Source organism: Pelodiscus sinensis, chromosome 1 (genome assembly GCF_049634645.1).
Source record: "Pelodiscus sinensis isolate JC-2024 chromosome 1, ASM4963464v1, whole genome shotgun sequence".
NCBI classification, from domain to species: Eukaryota; Metazoa; Chordata; order Testudines; family Trionychidae; genus Pelodiscus; species Pelodiscus sinensis.
In genome coordinates, this window is record NC_134711.1 from 123,820,048 (window position 1) to 123,845,870 (window position 25,823).

General features: G+C 44.2%; 1 protein-coding gene across 2 annotated transcripts in view; it reads right to left on the reverse strand.

The window, feature by feature from the left end:
* SMC1B (structural maintenance of chromosomes 1B) overlaps positions 1–25,823 on the reverse strand; it is a 102,245-nt gene that overhangs the window by 45,344 nt on the left and 31,078 nt on the right. For both annotated transcript variants that reach the window (XM_075899976.1, XM_075899966.1), the window contains exons 12-16: positions 25,398–25,544; positions 15,285–15,422; positions 14,613–14,729; positions 11,405–11,511; positions 7,768–7,909 (exon numbers count right to left, since the gene is read on the reverse strand). In XM_075899976.1, coding sequence (XP_075756091.1) covers positions 7,768–7,909; positions 11,405–11,511; positions 14,613–14,729; positions 15,285–15,422; positions 25,398–25,544 — 651 coding nt within the window. The remainder of the gene's footprint in view (positions 1–7,767; positions 7,910–11,404; positions 11,512–14,612; positions 14,730–15,284; positions 15,423–25,397; positions 25,545–25,823) is intronic.

The following is a 25,823-nucleotide window of genomic DNA, read 5'->3' on the forward strand; positions in this document are numbered from 1 at the left end:
AAAAGCTTTTTAACAATTGAAGCAGCACAGTTAGCAAGACCCTAAATCTGCAAGATGAGAGGGCAATATCTCGGAGAAAAAGTCTCTTGGAGCAGCAGTGTGAAAATGTAATTGCATCAAGCACAACCAAAGAACAATTCAGCAGTGAACCTATTCTAAGTTTCATATCCCTACTGTGTGATCTGAATAATGAATGAACTAAATGAATGCACAGATTTTGATTTTGCCTCATTTTCATCAAATCAAATAGGTATGAACTTAGCACTGAAAACATTAGAAAGCTAGCTGACAAATACAGAAAAATTCTTGACTTTAGTCAGGTGAAGTCATCTGCCCAAAAGTCCATGGAGGAGGAAAAGGAGTTCACTGTGAACCAGTAAAATGGTTACAAATACATAACTGAAGAGAAATATGAAATAAAGATGACGACAAATTTCCAGGAAATGGCAACTTTCACTCTACAAAATGCAGAGCAATATAGTTCACAACTGATGGATATATGTGCAACATTTCAAGCTTCCAGTGCTGATTGTGAGTGTGACTTCGGTTTTATGAATACTATCAAAACTAAATTATGAAATAGATTGAAGGAAGACCACCTGGATATGCTAATGAGACTCAAATTTCACATTTAAAGCAGTGGAGAAGTAAACCTTGACACCACTGTATATGAACCTGGAAGAATTGTAAAGGCAGAAGAGAAAAGGTTCATCAGGATAACCAGCAGCAAGTAACTGCTCCATCACCTAGCCTCAAAGTGTCAACTAGTGACTATGGGTCTCATTCCAGTAACTGGGATTAGTAGTTTCCTACATAAAGAAAATAAATGAAATAATGTCTTATGTCAAAACAAAAGGTTTCATTTTATGTTACACAAGATCACAACAAAAGAGACCATATATACTTTTGCATATAAAAAGACATCAAATGGCTACTAAAATTTTTGCAGTATTAATTTTATTTTTGATTTAATATTATTTTAAAGTCATGCACCTTGTTAATTATCCCTTGTTTTAGTATTTTCTTCCATAATATTTAAAAATATACAAAAGATATTTGTTAGTAACTGGTGGGTACAAAGGTGGCACACATCTGAACAAGCACACATGATCTCAATACTGGTGCACAAGACAAAACTCACTCTGTTTCATGGATGGAAAATCATAAGGTGTGTCTAGACTACAGAGTTTTGTCGACAAAAGTGGACTTTTGTCGACAAAACTATACCTGCGTCTACACTACTGCTGAGTTCTGTCGACATAACGTCGACAGAACTCAGCAGTTTTGTCGACGCTGGTAAACCTCACTTTACGAGGCATAACGTCTTCTGTCGACAGAAGGTGTTATTGCATCTATGGTCGTGTCTAGACTACAGGGTTTTGTCGACAAAGCAGCTTGCTTTGTCGACAGAACTGAATGTAGTCTAGACACTCTTTGTCGATAGAAGCTTTGTCAACAGTATCTGTCGACAAAACTTCTGTCGACAAAAGCCTGTAGTCTTGACGTACCCACAGAGGAAACACTGGTTGAGGTTCAAGTAGAAACTCTCAATTCCTTCTATACTAGAGATAATTTTTTCTATGCATTTCACCATCAAGAGTAACATGACTGACCTTTATCAGAGCGTGCTTGCTGAATCTAAAAATCTCATTTACAGGAAGAGGGATTCTAGCTGGTCCCACAGATGACGGTATATCAAATGATTTCTGAGATTTCTTGATCTTCAAGGTGTATGTGAAAAATCCTAAAATCATCTAGGATCAGCATTGGTGCTGAGATGACAGTTTCATTTGGAGGTGACAAACACAGGTTCTTTGGGATGCAAAGGTGTGGAGGAAGACTGATGCTGCATTCATACCTCCGGGTCCCACTCTTCCTGGTACTTGGGTATCAGTGGACTCAGGAGTATCACTGGGAAGGAAGAGCTTTTCTTTTTTCATTAGAGATGACTAGTTTCTCAACACCTGAGCTGGTGACTTGAAGAAGTCCTTAAGTGTACCTATAGCACCACTGATGGAACTTATGGGGGATAGTTCTCTCCTCAATCCTAGACAGGACAGAGATGATGACTATATCCATGGGTGGCACCAATGGATAAGGCATCATCAGTACACAGGTTTGTGCCAGTGTTAGGTATGGACTGGTGCACATTGCAGTTGTTCCTCCAGTGCCAAGAGGCACTTCTAGTAACCAACCTAATACCAATGAGGTCCACTGCTTAGCACTTGTTTCCCCTCTCAACTTAAGTGATGGATAAATTTAAACAACAACAAATGGTCTGGTAGCACTTTATAGACTAACAAAACAACAAAATATGTAGATGGTATTATGAGCTTTCGTGGGCACAGTCATTTTGAACAGAATAAACGCCAGTCTATTATAATTCTGCAACCTTGTACAAGACACTTTGTACACAGAGAGTTTGGGCCAGAGGAAAAATCACTGAGCTGGGATTTTATTCTATTCAAAATATTAAAATAATAACAAAGAAGGTTGTTCTAAAGAATCCTCACATAATTTGTAAAGTTTGGACAAGAAGTTTGGTGGCGGTCGGGGACTCCCTCTTAAGAGGGACTGAGTCATCCATCTGCTGTCTAGACCTGGAATTTCAAGAAGTGTGCTGCTTACCAGGAGCTCAAATTCAAGATGTGACCAAGACTCTTTCAAAACAGATCAAACCTTCAGATCGCTACCCCACGTAGGAACGAACGGTACAGCCAAGAATGACCTTGAGTGTGTCACTGCAGATTATGTAGCGCTGGGAAGAAGGATCAAGGAATTTGAAGCACAAGTGGTGTTCTCGTCCATCCTACTTGTTGAAGGAAAAGATCCAGGTAGGGATCGTCAAACTGAGGAAGTAAATGCGTGGTTGCGCAGTGTTGTCCGAGAAGGGGCTTTGGTTTCTTCAACATGGGACTCTGTTTCGGGCACAAGGACTGTTAGGAAGAGATGGGATCCATCTAACCAAGAAAGGAAAGAGCAACTTCGCGGGCAAGCTTGAGCAACAAAGGAGGACCCCGATTTCAATGAAGAAGGTAAGGCAATCAACTGGTCATTTAAGGTGTTTGTACATGAATGCAAGAAGTCTGGGAAACAAATAGGAAGAATTAGAAGCCCTGGCCCAGTCGAAGAACTATGGTTGGATTGGAATAATGGAGACTTGGTGGGATGACTCGCATGACTGGAGCACTGTAATGGAAGGGTATAAACTGTTCTGGAAAAACAGGCGGGGGAGAAAAGGAGGAGGATTTGCATTGTATGTAAGAGATTGCTCAGAGCTCCAGTATATAGAGGGAGAAAAGCCAGTTGAGAGTCTATGGGTTAAGTTTAGAGGTAGAAAGACAGGGGTGATGTTGTGGTTGATGTCTGCTATAGACCACCGGATCAGGTGGATGAGGAAGACAAGGCTTTCTTCAGACAACTGAGAGAAGGTTCCAGATCACAGGCCCTGGTTCTCATGGGGGACTTTAATCACCCTGACATCTGTTGGGAAACCAATACAGCAGTACACAGACAATCCAGGAAATTTTTGCAGAATGTTGGGGATAACTTCTTGGTACAAGTGCTGAAGGAACCAGACAGGGGCCATGCACAGCTTGAGCTGTTCCTCACAAACAGGGAGGAACTAGTAGGAGAAGTAAAGGTGGGTGACAACCTGGGAAGCAGTGATCATGAGATGGTAGATTTCAGGATCCTGACCAAAGAAAGAAAGGAGAGTAGCAAAATAAACACCCTGGACATCAGAAAAGCAGACTGACTTCCTCAGAGAACTGATGGGCAGGATTCCCTGGGATGCTTCCATTAAAGGGAAAGGAGTCCAGGAAAGCTGGCAGTATTTTAAAGCAGCCTTACTGAAGGCACAGGAAGAAACCATTCCAATGTGTAGTAAGAGATGCAAATATGGTAGGCGACCAGATTGGCTTGCCAGGGAAATCCTTGGTGAACTTAAACACAAAAAGGAAGCTTACAAGAAGTGGAAACTTGGAGAGATGACTAGGGAGGAATATAAATATATTGCTCGAGAATACAGGGGAGTTATCGGGAAGGTGAAAGCGCAACTGGAATTGCAGCTAGCAAGGGATGTGAAGGGTAACAAAGGTTTCTACAGGCATGCTAGCAATAAGAGGGTGATCAGAGAGGGTGTGGGGCCATGACTGGATGAGAGAGGACCCTTACCTAGTGATAGGTGATGTGGGAAAAACTGAAGTACTCAATGCTTTCTTTGTCTGTCATCACAGACAAGGTCAGTTCCCAGACTAATGCACTAGGCAATGCAGTATGGAAAGGAGATGACCAGCCCTTGGTGGGGAAAGAACAGGTTAGGAACTATTTAGAAAAGCTAAACATACACAAATCCATGGGTCCGTATTTAATGCATCCGAGGGTACTGAGGGAGTTGGTAACTGTCAATGAAGAGCCTCTGGCCATTATCTTTGAAAATTCGTGGCGATCAGGAGAGATCCCGGATGACTGGAAAAAGGCAAATGTAGTGCCCATCTTTAAAAAAGGGAAGAAGGACAATCCAGGGAACTACAGATCAATCAGCTTTACCTCAGTAGCCAGAAAAATCATGGAGGGGATCTTCAAGAGAGGAAGTGAACAGGAATAGTCAACATGGATTCACAAAGGGCAAGTCATGCCTGACCAATCTGATTAGTTTCTATGATGAGGTAACTGGCTCTATAGATATGGGGAAGTCAGTGGATGTGGTATACCTTGACTTTAGCAAAGCTTTTGATACAGTCTCCCACAATATTCTTGCCAGCAAGATAAGGGAGTATGGATTGGATAAATGGACTGTAAGATGGATAGAAAGCTGGCTAGAATGTCAGGCCCAATGGGTAGTGATCAACGGCTCGATGTCAGGTTGGCGGTTGGTGCCCCAAGGATCGGTTCTAGGACCGATTTGCAACATCTTTATTAATGACCTGCATGAAGGGATGGATTGCACCCTCAACAAGTTTGCAGATGACACTAAGCTAAGGGGAGAGGTAGATACGCTGGAGGGCAGGGATAGGGTCCAGAGTGACCTAGACAGATTAGAGAATTGGGCCAAAAGAAATCAGATGAGGTTCAACAAGGACAAGTACAGAGTCCTGCACTTGGGACGGAAGAATCCCAAGCATTGTTACAGGGTGGGGACTGACTGGCTAAGTAGTAGTTCTACAGAAAAGGATCTGGGGATTACAGAGGATGAGAAGTTGGATATGAGTCAACTGTGTGCCCTTATAGCCAAGAAGGCTAATAGCATATTAGGTTGCATTAGGAGGAGCACTGCCAGCAGATCTAGAGTACTGATTATTCTCCTTTATTCGGCTCTGGTGAGGCCACATCTGGAGTATTGTGTCCAGTTCTGGGCCCCCCACTATAGAAAGGATGTGGACGCATTGGAGAGGGTCTAGCGGAGGGTTACCAAAATGATTAGGGAGCTGGAGCACATGACCTATGAGGAGAGACTGAGGGATTTGGGTTTGTTTAGCCTGCAGAAGAGAAGAGTGAGGGGGAATTTGATAGCAGCCTTGAACTTCCTGAAGGGAGGTTCCAAAGAGGCTGGAGAAAGGCTGTTCACAGTAGTGACAGATGGCAGAACAAGAAGCAATGGTCTCAAGTTACCGTGGGGGAGGTCTAGGGTGGATAGTAGGAAAAACTATTTCACTAGGAGGGTGGTGAAGTACTGAAATGGGTTACTTAGGGAAGTGGTGGAATCTCCTCCCTAGAGGTTTTTAAGTCTCTGCTTGACAAAGCCCTGACTGGATTGATTTATTTGAGATTGGTTCTGCCTTGGGTGGCGGGTTGGACTTGACCTCCTGAGGTCTCTTCCAGCTCTATGATTCTAACAGCCAATGCTAAAGAACATGTCAGACACGTTAGATTCCATATTGCTGTTATAGACAGTAGGATGGAACTGAGTGAGGGTCATAGCTGCCTCATCTTTATGTCCTGGTATGGGAGCATGGAAAGGCTAAGGGTGCATGAGCAGCATGACTGCTAGTACAAAGAATATACAGCAAGATCCACATCGACACATGCTAGAAGAACTTTCAGAAATATTTTCTTTGCTTGGATAAAATGAAAACAGTACCCCCTTCTCTATGATTACAGAGGCCCTGATCCTACAACATGGAACTAAATTGAAATTTTGCCTTTGACTTCAGTAAGAATGGTTGAAGCCTAAAAGACACTGCCAAGAAGATATGCATGGAATACCTGCAAAGCCAACCCTATCAACAGCAGACGATGGGGTGCTATGCAAGTGAGGCATAGCTAGCAGCTTCGTGATTACATGAATGCAGTATCCAAAAGTCCAAAACTCAGGGAGCACATATGCTGTTGACACTTCTATAGTTCATGCGCTATTGTAATCCTCTTCCAAAATTCCCTCAGCTTTAGAGAGAGCTTTCCATCCTTCTTACAGTTCAGCTTCCATTTACTCACAATCCATGCAATCAGATTTTATGGGAAATGATTTTATCAACAAAGAGGAATATATTCTTTAAATTATTTGACAAAAAAATTGGCTCATAAATTATTATTTTCCCATCTCTAGAAATACACATATTTTCTCTGTATTTTAATACTACTTTGATAAATTGTCTACCCATATGAAAACTGAAAGGAAAAGTGATGTTGCAGTGTATTAAATAAGATATATATTATTTAAAATGTTATACTACGTAAACCTGTTCTATAGAAAGAACAATGCCAATCAAGCTAAAAGGATAATAAATTATGCTAATTGCATATGAATGTGGAACATTTTTTATTAAGCCCTCGCTCCCCCATGTGGTCATTCTGTAGTATAACTGTACCTCCTGCCAGACCCCTCCTTTCCATTTTATGAGAAACAATCAAATTGCAGGTACATCCCATTGTCCTAGCACAATCAAATCCTTACCTTGCTTATGATAAAAGGAACCTGCATACTAAATTTAATGGTCATAGTTCTTACCATTTAAGCAGAAGATCTTATATAAAAGGAATCACAGATGGACGGACAGATAGACACACATTTTTAAAGTTTACAGATTGGTAAAACATTTTGAAGATGAAAAGCATTATATAAATACTTAATATTAGTTTAGCTGTCATTAGTAAAACTTCCTAAAGAACTTCAACCATGTGCCATTAATGTTTTAACTGCATGTTTATCTATAGCCATTGATGTATACACACTGATGTAATTAAAGACATTATTGTAATAGAAGGGGTGGGGAACCTCAGGCCTGGGGGCTGGATGCGACCCCCTGACTTGCCTGGATCTGGCACCCAAGGCGCAGGCTCCTCCCAGCATGTGGGAGGCCGTGCTGGCACTCCAGCTTCCTCTGCTGCCTCACCGCGGGACTGGAGTGCACAAAATCTACTAGCCTAGGCCCCACCCTAGGCTCTGGCGCATGAGGGGAATCATGGGAAGTGTTTTTCTCCTTTTTAGTAGGGGGTCGTGTCAGTGAGGGTTGGGTTTTTTTTGTTTGTTTTGCTTCTCACTTGTGTGTGACCCCCCAACTGATTTTTCTTGTGGGTCAGCAACCACTGACCCAAAAAATGTTCCTCACCACTGCTGTAATGCTCATGTACAAGAAAAGTTACGGTTGCTCTGAATATTTTCTGACTTACTGCAGTTCATATATCCTATTATTTTAACATATTTGTTTCAAAGTTAAAATGTATATAGCTGAATATTCTGTACACTTACAAAAAAAGTAGCAGGTTCACTTAAAATTATAATTCTCTATATTTTCCTGCAACCACAAATTGTAATGTAACAGTTACCTTCTTTAGCCTGACAATCTCAGACTCATCTTTATGAACTGTCTCCTTCAACATGCTGATCTTATTCGCCAACTTTTGTAGCTGTTCATGACTATAGTCAAGCTGAATGCTCAATCGTGTCTTCTGGTTTTCAAATTCCAGTCTGGCCAAACATAAACATAAAATTACATTATTTTTGGCCAACACTCAAGAAATCAGTTTAATGCGGATTTGAAAGTGTCCATAAAAACCCCCCATAACTGCAAAGAAAATGTACCATTCATTCTTATATCAGACTATAAATGCAAAGAGCAAACTAATTTTAACATGGCAATGTAGATGTAGGATGTACTGAATCCACAAATAAAATATCTTTAGATATATTGAAAATAATAGTAATAAAACCCCCCACACTAACAAGTATACTGATGACCAGGGCTCGCCGAACCGCGGCGATCTGTGCGGCGATCGCTAGCCGTGCTGTTCAGCAATCTGCGCGTGCTCTTCTGGGTTGCAATCTACTCGCCACAGGAAAGTAGATTGCATTATTTGTTGAGCCCTGCTGATGACTTCCACAAATATATTAATCAAATATTTTGTCCCACCAGAAATGCAACACAAATTTAGTCCATCTCGCTTCTCAGTACAAGGTATGAACTTGTGACCGATACAGAAAGCTTCCCTGTTTATTGTTCTGTCAACTTTTTATCCACCTTCCTCTCAATTCTCTGAGATCTGAAACAAAGATTTTAAATGGAGCATGTCTAATTCTTTGACGTTTTACATCCTATTCAACTATGAACATGTACAGGTATTTGAATCTCAGCTAAATTAACAGAAAGTGTTTTGTCCTTAGTCTAATATATAAAGGAGAATGTTCATATGTTTGTGCTCTAATAACTTGGACACTTTCCATGGGATAACCTTTCCTCTGGCAGAAGGTTTTAAGGTACTTTTGGACCTGATCAGGCCCTATCTCAACCTGTAAAAATAAAAAATAACCCACTGCGCTGCACAGCAGGGGCAGCCCCGCCCACCCTAGGTCACGTGCCCGCCGCCCCAAAGCACCATCCGGGACTCATCCCACCCCCACATGCACAACGGCTCTGGCATCTGCCCTGTCCCCTGCGGCTACCGTTACCAGGTAGTAAAAACCAAAAAAACAAAATATGGCCACATTTGAGGGGGGGGGGGAGGGGGGCTGGCTGGGAGGAAGGGGGAGCCGGGAAGCAGAGCTGGTGTGTGTGTGGGGGGGGGGGCTGGGGAAGATCGGGGGAGGAGCAGCCGGCAGAGCTGGGGACAGGGGGGGCTGAGGCAACAGGGCTGGCCAGGGAAGATCAGGAGGGGGCAGCCAGCGGGAAGCAGAGCTGGTTGGGGGGAGGGGAGGAGCGGGGGGGGGGGGGCAAGGGAGATCAGGAGGAGGAGAACCAGCCGCCAGGAAGCAGGGCTGGCAAGCGGGGGGGGCGGGGGGCAATTTGGCTGGCAGGGAGCGGGACCAAGTAAGGCCGGGTAACTCCATCTAGTACGTTTCTAGGTGACAACATATCACAGTGTCCAACTCAATAGATCTAGGTGAAGAAAAGGAATTGGACTCTGTGTATGGATGCCAACTTTCTATTTGCAGAAAATGAAATACTCTTTCCCTGAGGCCCGAACCCCTTCTCTAAAGCTCTGATCTCAATCACTCCATCTCTCCTTCCTCAGTCTCTCACTTCCTGTAAACTCACTCGCTCATATCCCTGGCCTGAAGCAAGGTGTTGGGAGGTTGGCAGCACTTACCTCAAACAGCTCCCAAAAAGTGGCTGGCATGTCACTACTCGGAGAAGGCAAGGCCAGGCAGCTCTGCATGCATTTCCCAGACAACAAGAGCTGCAAAGCTGGTGCTTGGGGCCAGAGCAGCATGTAGAGCCTCTGTGGCTCCCCCTACACCTAGAAGCTGGGGACACTTCTTGGCTGCTTTCTAGGAGCTGCCCAGAGCTGGGTAGGGTGCCTGCCAGCCTCATGCCAACCAGATTTTTAACTATCTGATCAGCAATGCTGATCAGAACCACCAAGGTCCCATTTTGACCAGGTGATCCCATCAAAGAGTGGGCATCTGGCTACCCTAAATATAGGCAAAGATCATTTGGTGTTAAAAACTCTGAAGTCCTGAATCAGTGCTAGGCTGATGAGAGGATACAAAAATGAACAGTAATCCTTATTTTGAGGTGTTGTTCTATAAAATTACTATAAGACATACTTGGCATTGCCCGGATCCTTCAGGGCAGGAGGCTAGAGGCATGGGGGATGCAGGAATCAGGGTAAGGAGTAAAAAGTGAGGGTTGGAAGAAGGGGGAGATCAGGGACAGGGGCTCTCTCCATCTGTCCATGGCCCAGGGTGATGGGGGCTTTCTAATCCCTCCTACTTTGGCTGAAGGAAGGGGTTTGAGGCAGGGGGAGACTTACCCAGTCCAGCTGCCAGCCATGTGGAGCCCCAACCCCAGCTGGCAACTCTCTTCATGGTACAGCTGCCTCCTGTGGTAACTCTGAATCTCACTCTTCTCGGGGCAACCCCTTCCCTTTCCATGTTATGGAAAATAGTCCCATTCCAGGCAGATGATTTTTTCCCACCACAACCAAACACTGACCTTGCTTTAAGTTAGGAGAAGAGGAAGCTGCATGACGAACTGGTTAGCCCTAGCTCATACTGTTTAAGAGGAGCTCTTGAACAAACGGACTGACTGACGGAAGGACAGAAAGACAGACAGCTGCACATTTCTAAAATATGTAGATAGATGAGGGGAAGACTTCCTATCCAAAACTCGAACAGGACTCTGACTCTCCTGTTTGAGAAAGAAACTTGTCCTTTGTCAGTTAAGTATGTGAGTGAAAACCCTATTCTTGACATTACCAATCTGAAAATCTCTAGTATGAGGGTCTAATTTCCTCAACAGGTGCTTCCCATATATACCTACTACATCCATACATTTGATTCTCCTTTGAAACGTGTGACCTTGTATAGTGAGAAGGAATGGCCTCCCACTGAGCCAGAGGGGAGAGAGAGTCACTAATCCACTACACCTTGATTAATAGCATTAATATTTTCAGAAATTTAATGATAAAGCTTTTTCTCTGGATAATATTTACAATATTATTCTTTCTTATATAGATACACAAAGTATTGCAATAATGACAAAAGTATAGTATTACTTATATAGTCTCATCTAACCAATTTCTTGTGAAATGCCGCTGTGGACTAAATGCTGCAGTCACTGTAGTAGCCTCAGACAATATACTTTGCCTGACTCCCAGTAATAAACATATTTCCATATTGTTAGGATTTCTATATAAGATGTGATAAAGATGGAGATAATACATAACATACTACAGTAAATCTCTCAGGCTTTTGCAATCCTTCCTATGATAACTATGCAATTACAGGTTGAACCTCTCTAGTCTGGCACTCTCGGGACGTGACAGGTGCCAAACCAGAGAATATGCCAAACCATGAGAGGTCAATATTGTCTCTAGAAACATTACCAACACTTGCACTAGTTAGAGCTAAACAACAGCACAGAACACTAAGAGCCAGAACTGATGACTATAAACAAACCTTATGGGACTGCAGGAACTTGGCCACACACATGCCTAAAGCAGTTTTCATTTATTTGAACACTACCTTTTCCTATCAGTTTCCTCCTGCTGTTTCACACGTTCTTGCTCAAATACATTAATGTTCTCTACCCCTATCTCTTCACAGAATTCCTGGAATACAGCATCTTCAATCTTTAAACAAACAACCAAAAAAACATAATTGAAGCTTTTTAAAATTCATGTAAGAGAAGCATCATGACATAAAAGGTTTATTTTGGGGGCAAGGTTTTAAAGAAATTATATAAATGTATTTCAATGTATTTAAAGCTGCTGAGAATTCAGTTACATTAATAGTTTTCAAAGTGGACATGAATTCCAACTAACTAAACACAGCGCAGGTCACATTCACAGGACAAGGAGACATGTCTCCTCTAGCCAGGGTAAGGAGATGAGTCTCCACTCTATGCCAGAGAGGAGCAATATTACACCGGAGACAATTCAAGGTATCAGACTGGAACATTAAGCCTCCTACTCCTACCTATGGCTCCCATTCTCTATTGGGAAGAAGGCTATATAGGGTATGCACAGCTGCTGATGCTACAGTACTTCTCTTGCCACTAAGTTACATTTCTGCAAATGTAAGGTCTGTACCACAGAAGAGTGCTTATTCCCTATTAGAAATCCTACTCCCTTCTCTATATTTATTCAGAGGAATCACACCACAGGTTATTCTGTACTGATAAAGAAAAGAGCAAATGTTTCCACAGACTAGAAAATGGATATCTACAACCAACACATATGGCCTAAAATTAATCAACAGATAAATGAGTTTTACATTTGGAAAATTATGCTTACAAGTTTCAAGGGATATTGGGACATATTCAAACACTGTAAGTTACTCTATTTTGTACTTATCAGAGGAACACATTCTAAAAAAACATGCAGCACAAGCTAAGATGGATCTCTGTAAAAAAACATAAAAGCTCTTACAAACAGCCATAAGTTAAATATAATGTCAAAAAACTGTCATTTATAAATGTCAATATCCAGGGTTATTTAAAACATCAATTCAGATACACTATTCTTAGAAATTCTTAATCTACATTTTCTTTTACTATACAAGCAAGTACAATTATTTACACAGGAAATGATGAAACATACTTAGAAAATATTATTTTAGTGAGAACTGTATTTCAACTATCTAACTCTGTATAGCTGACTCATGGTAATGATGGGCGTGTCTATACAGCACCCTAAATCGAAATAAGATACACAATTTGCGCTACACAAACTGCGTATCTTATTCCAAAACTATTCAGAAATAGCTTATTTTGAAATTTGGTGCAGCTACACAGTACCAAATTTCAAAATAACATGCTATTTTGAGCCATCCCTTATCCCTCATGCAATGAGGTTTACCTGGATGGTGAAACAGCATGCCCACTATTTTGAAAAATATTTCAAAATAACAAGCAGCTTGTGTAGATGGGGGTAGCTATTTTGGGATACATTTAGTATCTCAAAATAGTCGTGCAGTCTAGTAGACATACCCTAAGAAACCTTTTTTATAGGTAGCAAAAGACAAAAAAACCCCATATTTTTAATTTTAAAGTCTAAAATAGTTGAGGAGTGATAGAAATGTAGCCGTGTTAGTCTGGGGTAGTTGAAGCAAAATGCAGGACAATGTAGCACTTTAAAGACTAACAAGATGGTTTATTAGATGATGAGCTTTCGTGGGCCAGACCCACTTCCTCAGATCAAATAGTGGAAGAAAGTAGTCACAACCATATATACCAAAGGATACAATTTAAAAAAATGAACAAATATGAAAAGGACAAATCACATTGCAGAACAGAAGGAGGATGCGGGGGGGTGGGAAGGGGGAGGAAGGAAGGTAAGTGTCTGTGAATTGCTGATATTAAAGGTAGGGAGAGTGGGATGTTTGTGAGTTAATGGTATTACAGGTGATAATTGGGGAAACTGTCTTGATAATGGGTGAGAAAGTTCAAAGACTTGTTAAGTCCTTGTCGGTAAGTGTCGAATTTTAACATGAATGACAGTTCAGAGGATTCCCTTTCAAGTGCAGATGTAAAAGGTCTTTGTAGCAGAATGCAGGTGGCTAAGTCATTTAGAGAGTGTCCTTTCTGGTTAAAGTGGCAAGAAACTGTTTTCTCTTTGTGATCTTGTCTAATATCTGTTTTGTGGGCATTAATCCTTTGGCGAAGTGTCTGAGATGTTTGTCCAATGTACATTGTCACACAATGTCCGTCTGCTATGTACATTGGACAAACATCTCAGACACTTCGCCAAAGGATTAATGCCCACAAAACAGATATTAGACAAGATCACAAAGAGAAAACAGTTTCTTGCCACTTTAACCAGAAAGGACACTCTCTAAATGACTTAGCCACCTGCATTCTGCTACAAAGACCTTTTACATCTGCACTTGAAAGGGAATCCTCTGAACTGTCATTCATGTTAAAATTCGACACTTACCGACAAGGACTTAACAAGTCTTTGAACTTTCTCACCCATTATCAAGACAGTTTCCCCAATTATCACCTGTAATACCATTAACTCACAAACATCCCACTCTCCCTACCTTTAATATCAGCAATTCACAGACACTTACCTTCCTTCCTCCCCCTTCCCACCCCCCCGCATCCTCCTTCTGTTCTGCAATGTGATTTGTCCTTTTCATATTTGTTCATTTTTTTAAATTGTATCCTTTGGTATATATGGTTGTGACTACTTTCTTCCACTATTTGATCTGAGGAAGTGGGTCTGGCCCACGAAAGCTCATCATCTAATAAACCATCTTGTTAGTCTTTAAAGTGCTACATTGTCCTGCATTTTGCTTAAAATAGTTGAGTCTCAGCAAAATTGCTTCAACATATTTTTTAAGTTACTTGAACAGAGAAAAAAATTCCCTTTATTCCAAAAGAATCTGTAGAGTTTATATAACTGAAAAAAAAGGCTACTTGAAATTTGAAAATACAAGTTAGTTTTATTTTGTTCAACATGACTTAGAAAGCACAAAATTCTGGTTTAAATAAAAATGATTCAGTATTTTAAAATTACCAATTGCTAAATTTTGGATATTAAGCACTCACATTGTAATGTTTTTATTCTTAGCATCATCTCACTGGTAGATTCGTATAGCATACTGCATGTTTCACCTAGACTGTAGTTACTGTTTAGATTAGTTAAAGATTTAAATAAGTACATAAATTCACACTAAACTCAGCAGGAAAGTTGCTGTAAATTGATATGAACGTCATAGAAAATGTTACCTCATTAATTTTCTTTTGAAATTCTTCAATTTTCTCTGCTCTTTGTAAAAGTCCTTTATTCAGCATAGCATGTTGTGATTTAATATTAACTAATTCACTTTCCAGCTTAGATTTTTCCTAAATACAAAGAGGAAGAAATATTTTTATCTGTTTCTTCGTGCAGAATGAATGATATTCTAAATATTAGTAGATGCTTCTGACACTATAGTTATTTATCTTGTGGTAAAAAATTACAACTTATTTTCTGAAATTGCTAATGCTGATTTAAATATAAAGGCTATAACTGTATAAAATAGAAAGCAAATTACATATTACAAATGAAAGAGCCAGTTCAGACTTATTGAGATGTGTCTTTTTTTGGGCAGGGGGACAGAATACAGTACTATAGATTAAGTTTAGCTGAGTTTCAAGGAATTACAAAAACAACAACAATAGTAACATCTAAAGGAAAGCCTCATTGCTTTAAATTTAGTATTTAATCTTATTTTCTAATTGTATTAATTTTCTAAGCATAACCACCATTCGCTAAATATAACTCTAATAACTATATAAAGAAAATTAATATAATACCTACTAAGCTTGTGGATGTTGCAGTGAGTATTAATTTATGAAGCATGAAGATTATAACCTAAGATCGCCAAAACTGAGGAAAAAATAGGTGTTTTGTTTTACCTTATAGAAATTAGCAAGGTGTTTCTTTTTGATACTCTCTAATTCACTCTGTGAATATTTGAGCCGTGTCTGAGTTCCCTGGCACTGCGCCTGCAACTGTTTCAAGTCAGTCTCCTTACGGTTGACCTTCATTAATTCCTAAAACAGATTTCAAAAACTGTATGAATAAATATGCATAAAAAGTATCAGAGGGGTAGCTGTATTAGTCTGAATCTGCAAAAGCGGCGAGGAGTCCTGTGGCACCTTATAGACTAACTGAAGTGTAGGAGCATAAGCTTTCATGGGCAAAGACCCACTTTGTCAGATGCATGTAGTGGAAATTTCCAGAGGCAGGTATAAATATGCAGGCCAGAATCAGGCTGGAGATGACGAGGTGGATCCAATCAAGGAGGATGAGGCCCACTTCTAGTAGCTGATCTGGAGGTGTAAATTCCAAGAGAGCAGAAGCTGCTTTTGTAGTTAGCAAGCCATTCACAGTCTTTGTTCTCTCCAATCTGGAGTCTCTCAAAACACCAACCTTCCCCACAAGTGGACTTTACTAAAATAAGACAGGAGATCTACATTACACACTTCACTTCTCTACAGAGGAAAAAGGACTGTAAGCTGTCTAAAATCCTACCTACCACATGGGGCCACAACAGTGGTACCCCTAACTCACCCAGCAATATCGTCAATCTCTCCAACTACACACTCAGCCCAGCAGAAGAGTCTGTTCTATCTCCGGGACTCTCTTTTTGCCCCACCACCCCCACTAACATGATACAGTTCTGCGGTGATCTGGAAGCCTACTTTCGCCATCTCCGTCTCAAGGAATACTTCCAACACAACACTGAACAGTGCACTGACACACAGATACCTTCCCACCAACAGCACAAGAAAAAGAACTCCACATGGCCTCCTCCTGAGGGCCGAAATGATAGTCTGGACCTCTACATAGAATGCTTCCGCCGACGTGCACAGGCCGAAATTGCCTAAAGGAGGCTGCCAGACAACTCTCCAATACCAAATTCTACAGGTCTCTTTCCTCAGATCCCACTAAGGAATACACTAAGAAACTGCACCATCTGCTCAGGACACTCCCTACACAAACACAGGAACAAATCGACACACCCTTAGAGCCCCGACCAGGGTTGTTCTATCTATTACCCAAGATCCACAAACCTGGAAATCCCGGATGCCCCATCATCTCTGGCACTCTCACTGAAGGACTGTCTGGCTATGTGGACTCTCTACTCAGACCCTACACCACCAGCACTCCCAGTTACCTCCGTGACAGTACAGATTTCCTGAGAAAACTACAATGCATAGGTGATCTTCCAGAAAACACCATCCTAGCCACCATGGATGAAATTGTTACTCACCTTGTGCAGTAACATCTGTTCTTCGAGATGTGTGTCCCCGTGGGTGCTCCACTACAGGTGTCGGGCTCGTCCCGGCGCCGCAAACCGGAAAGTTTTCGCTAGCAGTAGCCCCCTCCGGAGGACCGCGCATGTGCAGAGCGTCCCGCGGCGTTTGCGCCTTTTCTGCGTCGCGTGGTCCGACCCGCCAGTTCCTCCTAGCCGGAACATTTGAAAGAGACAAAACAGATCTCCGAAGCAGGGAGGAGGGCGGGTCGTGGAGCACCCACGGGGACACACATCTCGAAGAACAGATGTTACTGCACAAGGTGAGTAACAATTTCTTCTTCTTCGAGTGATGTCCCCGTGGGTGCTCCACTACAGGTGAGTATGAAGCAGTCATCTAGCTGCTGGTCGTGCTTCAGAATTACTTGTGCACAGAAGAAAGAACTGCCTGAGCAACTGCTATGTCTGCCGCTTTGAGACGGTCAAGGGCATAATGTCGAGCCAACGTGGATGAAGACGACCATGTAGCTGCACGGCATATGTCCCGTAGCGGTACGTTCTTCATGAAAGCCGTGGAGGCGGCCATACTCCTGGTTGAATGTGCGGTTGGTGGACAGGGTAGAGACCTGCCCCTGAGGGTATAGCAACGAGTGATGCAGTTAACGATATGTGCCGAAATACGTTGTGACGACAGTTGATGACCTTTAGAGCGATTCGCCAGTGATAATAGTAATCGTGGGGACTTCCGGAAGGGACGCGTTCTGTCTAAATAGAATGCCAACGCCCTTCTGACGTCTAATGTGTGCCAGCGGGCTTCCTCAGGTGTAGCATGTGATTTGGGGTAGAAGGTAGAAAAGACTATAGGCTCATTGATGTGGAATGACGAATTAACCTTTGGCAGGAAAGCTGGATGACATCTAAGTGAGACTCCCTGCTGAGTGAATACTGTGTAGGGAGGATCGGCAGAGAGTGCTGCGAGCTTGGAGACTCGTCGAGCCGAGGCAATCGCAAGGAGAAAGGTAACTTTAATTGTGAGGGTCTGTAAATCACAAGTTGCAAGTGGTTCAAATGGTGGGTAGGTAAGAGTGTCCAGGACGAGGGTAAGGTCCCATGGTTGTGAGATAGGTCTATGCGGTGGGTAGAGATTCGAAATACCCTTGAGGAACTTCTTCGTAAGTGGATGAGAGAAGACGGAAAAACCCTCTATTGGAGCGTGAAAGGCCGAAATTGCTGCCAAGTGTACTCTTAGGGAAGCAGCAGCCAATCCTTGCGAATGTAAATGAAGTACATAGTCTAGGATGCACTGAATATGTGCCTTGAGAGGATCGATGGTCTGTGATTGGCACCACGCGAAGAAGCGACGCCACTTGTAGAGGTAAGATCGTTGAGTGCTGTGGCGTCTGCTCTGTACTAGTACGTCCCTGACTGCTTGAGAGCAAGTTAGCTCTAGGCCTTGTAGCCAGTTAGGAGCCAAGCTGTCAGGTGCAAACGGTCGATATCCGGATGGATAAGATTGCCGTTTTGCTGCGAGATCAAGTTGCTGATCCGTGGAAGTCGCTGAGGTCTGGATACCGACATCTGCATGAGTTGCGTGATCCATGTCTGGCGAGGCCAGAAGGGGGCCACCAGGATTACTGTCGCTGAGTCGGATAGTATCTTCTCTATTACTCGGGGTATCAGTGGAATTGGGGGAAAGGCGTATAAGAGATGGTATGTTCCCCACCTGAGCAGGAAGGCATCTCCCATCGATTGGGTGTCTATGCCCGCTCTTGAGCAGTAAGCGCGACATTTCTTGTTGTCGCGAGTAGCAAAGAGGTCGATCTCTGGGTAGCCCCATAGCTGGAACAGATTGCGGGCTACGGAGTGAAGGAGTTCCCATTCGTGTTGGGAATGGAAGGATCTGCTGAGTGCATCCGCAATTGTATTGGTTTTGCCGGGGAGATAGGAGGTTGTGAGTGTGACACTATGACGAATTGCCCAGTTCCAGAGGCGCACTGATTCCGCACACAGGGTCCTGGACCTGGCTCCCCCTGTCCATTGATGTAGTATACAGTGCATATGTTGTCCGTGAGGACCTGTAGAGTGGTTCCCTGTATTTGGTGGATGAAGTGGCGACAAGCGTTGAAAACTGCCCTGAGTTCCAGGAAGTTTATGTGAAGTAGGGATTCTTGGTGGGACCATAATCCTTGGACCCGGCAGTGCAGCATATGTGCCCCCCAGCCTACAAGGGACGCATCCGTGGTAAGCTGAATTGACGGGAATTGGATCTGGAAGGGAACACCCGCCAGAGTATTGGCCGGTTGGAGCCACTATGCTAGCGATTCCTTGACACGGGCAGGGACAGGTGTGAGACTGTTGATATTGGTAATGCCCGGTTTGTAGGCTACAAGGAGCCAATGTTGTAGACATCGCATGCGGAGGCGAGCGTACGTTATAACATACATGGTGGAGGCCATGTGGCCTAACAGCTTCAGGCAGGTAAGGTATGAGACTGTCGGGGCCGTAAGCAAGACGCTCGATAGGTCCTGTATGGCGTCGGCTCTGTCTGTAGGTAGGTACGCCATAGCGGTGGTAGAGTCCAGTTTGGCTCCAATGAAAACAATGGACTGGGCGGGAATCAGAGTAGATTTTGGAAGATTGATAATTAGTCCAAGAGTCTCGAAGATACCTTTTGTAGTGGTAACTGCGGTCTCGGCCTCTTGTCTCGAAGGGGCCGTGAGGTAGTCGTAGAGATAAGGAAAGATGGTGATGCCGGCTCGATGGAGGTATGCAGCTACGACTGCCATGGTCTTTGAAAACACTCTTGGGGCTGCGGATAGGCCAAAGGGGAGCACCGTGTATTGGTAATGATCGTCTCCCACGGTAAAGCGTAGAAATCTCCTGTAAGCTGGATGGATGGCAATATGGAAGTATGCGTCCTGTAAATCGAGGGACGCGAACCAATCCCCTCTGTGTAGTGCTGGGATGATGGAACCCAGAGTAACCATCTTGAATCTGTGTCTTCACAGGTGGCAGTTGAGGCCGCGAAGATCTAGGATCGGTCTCCATCCCCCCGACTTCTTCTCGGTGAGAAAGTACCGGGAATAGAAACCTCTGCCTCGGAACTCGGGAGGGACTATTTCCACCGCACCTATGGTAAGCAGGTGCATGACCTCCTGACGTAGCAGGGATTCGTGAGAGGGGTCCCTGAAAAGGGACAGGGATGGGGAGTTGGTGGGAGGTAAAGTGGAGAACAGAATGGTGAGCCCAGAGGTTACGATCTCCCTGACCCAACGGTCCGTGGTGATGGCGAATCAACGAAGGGAGTAAGGGTTCAGACAGCGGTGAAAGCGCTTGGTTACTCGTGTTGGGGATCCCAGTAGGGGGATGGTACGCAGACCCTCGACAAGTCCGTCAAACCTGCTGCCGCGGTTGTTGCTGGTTGTGGTTTTTGTTAGGCTGCTGGCGGCGGCGTTGGGGGCGCTGCCTTTGTCTATGTTGGTCGTAAGGTCTAAAGCGTTGGTTGGAATAAAAAGAAGAAGAAGGAGGAGGCCTTTGTCTGTTATACGGCCAAGCTCTCCTGTGCCTGAAAAGCGGAGTGTACATCCCGAGAGTTCTTAACGTGGTTCGGGAGTCCTTTCCAGAGTGAAACACTTGATCCGTGTTTTGGGCAAACAAGGACGCTCGGTCGAACGGAAGGTCTTCCACCTTTGGCTGTAGATCTTTTGGCACAGAGGCCAGGTGGAGCCAAGAGTCACGTCGCATGACAATCGATGTCGCCGTAGTGCAGGAAGCTGAGTCGGCAATATCCAGAGATATCTGGAGTGCATTACGGGCCACTGTGTAGCCCTCCTGCACAATGGATTTCAGTACATCTCTCTTGGAATGAGGAAGGTGTTGTATCAACGGCACCAACTTCGAGTAGTTATCGAAGTCATAGTTAGCAAGATGGGCGGAGTAGTTTGCCATCCTTAATGTGGCTGTTGCCGACGAATATACCTTCCTGCCGAGCAAGTCCAGACGCTTGGCTTCTTTGTCCGCGGTGGAATTTCTCGCTTGTGTGGACCTTGCCTTTTGTTGAGCTGCGTCGACAACGATGGAATTTGGTACGGGGTGAGTGAAAAGAAATTCTGCGTCTTTGGCATCAATAAAGTATTTTCTGTCTGTGCGTTTATTGGGAGGGGGCATAGATGCCAGGGTTTGCCAGATGTCATTAGCTACTTCCAGGATAGCGGCATCGAAAGGGAGAGCTAGTTTTGACTTGCTGGACTGCTGCAAGTTTCTAAGGAGGGCATGGTATCTTGGTGGTGCCCCAGAGGTGTGTAAAATTTGTGAATGCGCTACCCATTTGAAAAGTTCATGAAATTGCTTGTAGTCGTCCGCAAGAGGAGGTTCGTCGTTAAAAACCGCGTCGTCCAGGGAAGAAGAAGCGGCATCTGTCGGAGAGGCCACGGGCTGGTGCTCTGCCACCGGCGACTGAGTGGTATCGTCATGCGGGGCGGAAGTAGTTGACGCATCCCCGGTAGGTGTTGGTGGGCGTTGACCCAGCGGAATAGAGCCCTGGGTAGTCGGCCGTGGCAAATATAATTGTTGCCGGTTTGGGGACAAGGGTGAGTGCCTTGTGACTGAACGTGAACGATCAGAATGAGGCGAGGTGTGCATACGATGGCGAGAACCACGGTGTGAATACTGCGGAGAGTAAGAAGCGGCGCTCCTGTGGCGATAGTAACAGGAGCGAGGAGGAGATCGCGGGGATCGTGAGCGGTATGAATAACGATACGGGGATCTTGAGTAGTATGAGCGGTGATAGTGAGGCGGTGTAATGGATCGCCTTGGGGATCTGTAATAGCGATACATAGGGGAATAATCGTAGTAATGGTCCCGCCGTCTTTGAGGTGGTGAGAGTGATGGCCCAGGAGAGAAGGTTGCTCTATCTGAACCTGGAGAAGGTGTGCGAGGATGGTGGGTCTTCCTTTGCGCCTTAGTCGGCACCACCGTGGATGGTAGAGTCTGGGGGACCGGGCTACCTGGAATGGAGGCAACTGAGGCAACTTCCGAGACTTCTCCCGGAAGGTGTGGTGACCGAGGTGCCGAAGATGGGGATGGTGGAGCCGTGTCACTCTCAGAGACATGGGGTTGTAGGGCCGTAAGGGCCGGTGCCGAAACCACACACGGAACCGGCTCAGCCGCGCACGATGGTTGGTCGGTGCGTATTGGTGCCGACGTGCCCTGAGCGTGTGGGATAGCTGCATCACTAGGTCTTGAATGGGATGACCTAGGTGCCGAGTGTTTCCTCGGTGCCGTATCCGGTGCCTTAGGTGGCTGTGGCTTAGTCTTCGGTGCCTGCTTAGGCTTCGGTGCCGGGTCGACTCCCGGTGTCGGCTTAGCCTGGGAGCGATCATGAGGCAACAGTGCCGAGTGCCTCGGACCGCACCGTATCTGGCTGCGGTGCCGTTCGGAGACTCGGTGCCGCTGATGATGGTGCCGATTCCGGGCGGCCCAGCGGGACCGATATCACTGAGAGCGCGGGACTCGGCGCTGATGTGCTGCGGGCTTTCGATAATTTGACCGCTCCCTGCGCGGGAGGGTGGCCCGACGAGCCTCGTGCATCTGTAGCACTTAGGCTCTTGGACGGAGCAGAGCCTCTCCCGTCCTTAGACTTCTGCGCACCCGGATCCTCTCGTTCTGTTGCTGACGGGGGCTGGAGGGCCTTATTGAAAAGCAGCATTTTCAGGGGCATTTCTCTGTCGTGCCTTGCGCGTGCAGTTAACTTGGCACAGCGACCACATTTCTGGGGGGATGTGGCCCTCTCCTAGGCAGCGAATGCAACGGGAGTGGCCATCAGAGACGGGCATGGCCTCTCCACACGAAGCACATTTCTTAAATCCCGGAGAGCCGGGCATGTCTGCTGAGGAGGTCTCCGGGGAAAGATCAACTTGAGGGGCTCGCCGGAGCGTGCCTCAGAGTTTATAACGGGAAAGGAAATATATATAATATATATACACATATATATATATATTTTTTTTAAACTATCAACTACTAACTAACTAATCTAAGCAATAACTGACTAACACTAAGTAGGAAGGGGCTAACTGGGAAAGAATATCTAAATATATCAATGCGATTTCTCCTCAGGAGAGGAGCGTGTTCCAAATCCGTCTGCGGCCGTGGACGGTTAGGAGGAACTGGCGGGTCGGACCGTGCGACGCAGAAAAGGCGCGAAGGCCGCGGGACGCTCTGCACATGCGCGGTCCTCCGGAGGGGGCTACTGCTAGCGAAAACTTTCCAGTTTGCGGCGCCGGGACGAGCCCGACACCTGTAGTGGAGCACCCATGGGGACATCACTCGAAGAAGAAGTAGAGGCTCTCTACACAAACATCCCACATGCAGATGGAGTACAAGCTGTCAGGAACAGTATCCCTGATGATGCCACAGCACAACTGGTGGCTGAACTCTGTGAATTTACCCTCACACACAACTATTTCAGATTTGGTGACAACATATACCTCCAGACGAGTGGCACTGCTATGGGCACCCGCATGGCCCCACAATACGCCAACATTTTTATGGCTGACCTGGAACAACGCTTCCTCAGCTCTCGTCCACTTACACCCCTTCTCTACCTACGCTACATCGATGACATCTTCATCATCTGGACCCATGGGAAGGAGACTCTGGAAGAATTTCACCATGATTTCAACAGCTTCCACCCCACCATCAACCTCAGCATGAACCAGTCTACACGGGAGGTCCATTTCCTGGACGCCACGGTGCAAATAAGTGACGGTCACATCAATACCACCCTATACCGAAAGCCTACCGACTGCTATGCTTACCTGCATGCCTCCAGCTTCCATCCCGGACACACCACACGATCCATTGTTTACAGTCAAGCACTCAGGTACAACCGCATATGCTCCAACCCCTCAGACAGAGACCTACACCTACAAGATCTTCAACAAGCATTCTGTAAACTACGATACCCACACGAGGAAGTGAGGAGACAGATTGACAGAGCCAGACGTGTACTCAGAAGCCTCCTGCTATGGGACAAGCCCAAGAAAGAAACCAACAGAACACCACTGGCCATCACCTACAGTCCTCAGCTTAAACCTCTCCAACGCATCATTAGTGATCTACAACCTATCCTGGACAATGATCCCTCGCTTTCACAGGCCTTGGGAGGTAGGCCAGTCCTTGCCCACAGACAACCCGCCAACCTGAAGCATATTCTCACCAGCAACTACACACCACACCATAATAACTCGAACTCAGGAACCAATCCTTGCAACAAACCTCGGTGCCAACTCTGCCCACATATATACACCAGCAACACCATCGCAGGACCTAACCAGATCAGCCATACTGTCACTGGTACAGTCTCCTGCACATCTACTAACGTAATATATGCCATCATGTGCCAACAATGCCCCACTGCTATATATATCAGCCAAACTGGACAGTCCCTACGTAAAAGAATCAATGGACACAAATCTGATATTAGGAATGACAACATACAAAAACCTGTAGGGGAACACTTCAATCTTCCTGGACATTGCAGATCTAAAGGTAGCCATCCTGCAGCAAAAAAACTTCAGGACTACAGTTCATCTTCAAGTTTGATACAATCAACTCTGGATTAAACAAAGACTGTGAATGGCTTGCTAACTACAAAAGCAGCTTCTGCTCTCTTGGAATTCACACCTCCAGATCAGCTACTAGAAGTGGGCCTCATCCTCCTTGATTGGATCCACCTCGACATCTCCAGCCTGATTCTGGCCTGCATATTTATACCTGCCTCTGGAAATTTCCACTACATGCATCTGACGTGGGTCTTTGCCCACGAAAGCTTATGCTCCTACACTTCAGATAGTCTATAAGGTGCCACAGGACTCCTCGCCGCTTATGCATAAAAAGTAAGTTTTAAAAACAAAAAAGTCAACTTTTTATTCAGAAGTAAATTGCTATATTCACAGGCCAGAAAAATCTTTAAAATCGTAATCTGACATCCATTTAGCAGGGTGTATAATTAAAAGCATAGTTTAACCCCATTTACATGGGCCTGCTGACCACAACCAAATTTTGATGATGTGGGGTGTGTTTGAAAATGCTTTTTGAACACTAGTTCACTTTCTACTGTAAAAAGGTATACATTGATAAATTACTGCTCTGGTACCTCCTCTATAGTAAAGATATGAAACTAAGTTTTACAGTCACAAGACATGAAAGATTTTTCTTTGTTTTCATGCTAGTAATTATATTCTCATTAGTCACTATAGTAATGCCTCAAACAGCTTCTTTGATAAAAGACACAAATTACTCCTAGTACACTACCACACTTTGTACGATTAATCTATCTTTTAACAGGAAGTTCTCCATCTATGTAACCCATGCTAACATCGTAGCTTGGTTCCATCTCTCCAGAAATACATGAACTACCTACTAGACAGGGAAACAATTTTGTTAGTTTTCAAGGTGCTGCTCAACTATTTGTTTAATTTTTTTTCCAGTTACAGACTAACTCAGCAACCCCTCTGAAGCTTTCATACTGTTAATGTAGGTTACAAATAAATGAATGTCTCAGCTATATGCAATCTTACTGCAGTCCCCTTGCCTGCCTAATACCTTTGTTCCAGTACCTCACACCAAAAAGCCACCAATAATTCCATCACCTGCAGCCTGAATTAAAAATTTTAAAAAATCAAGAATGAAATAAACTAACTTCCATTAATGACTTTTATTCCATTATGTCTTTGTTGTCAAAATATAATTACTTATTTAGTGGCCTTACCTTTAGTTCATTAACCAACCTATCCCTTTTCTCCTTCATTTCTTTCATCTCTTTTTCATCCCAATATCTAGCTTTAAATTTCAAATCACTTGACCCGCCAGAGATCACTCCAGATTTCAAAAATAAAGTTCCATCAAGAGAGACTGTCTGAAATGTAAAGATATTTTAATTCTTTAATGACCTAGTAAGGTGGGTTAGAAGTTGCACATCTGCAATACTTCAGCAGCTAGTGGACGAAGATCTGACGAAACAAGTGCATGTAAATAAATATAAGCAATTTCCATACTAAGTTGGATCCTTAGCTGTTCAATTCCAGATACTTTAAAATTTGGGTCTTTAAAAAGTGTAACATTTTAGTAAAAAAACCCATGTACTTATTTCAGGTTGTCAGCTGTATGTCAAGTGAAACATACTCTCAAATCTTAA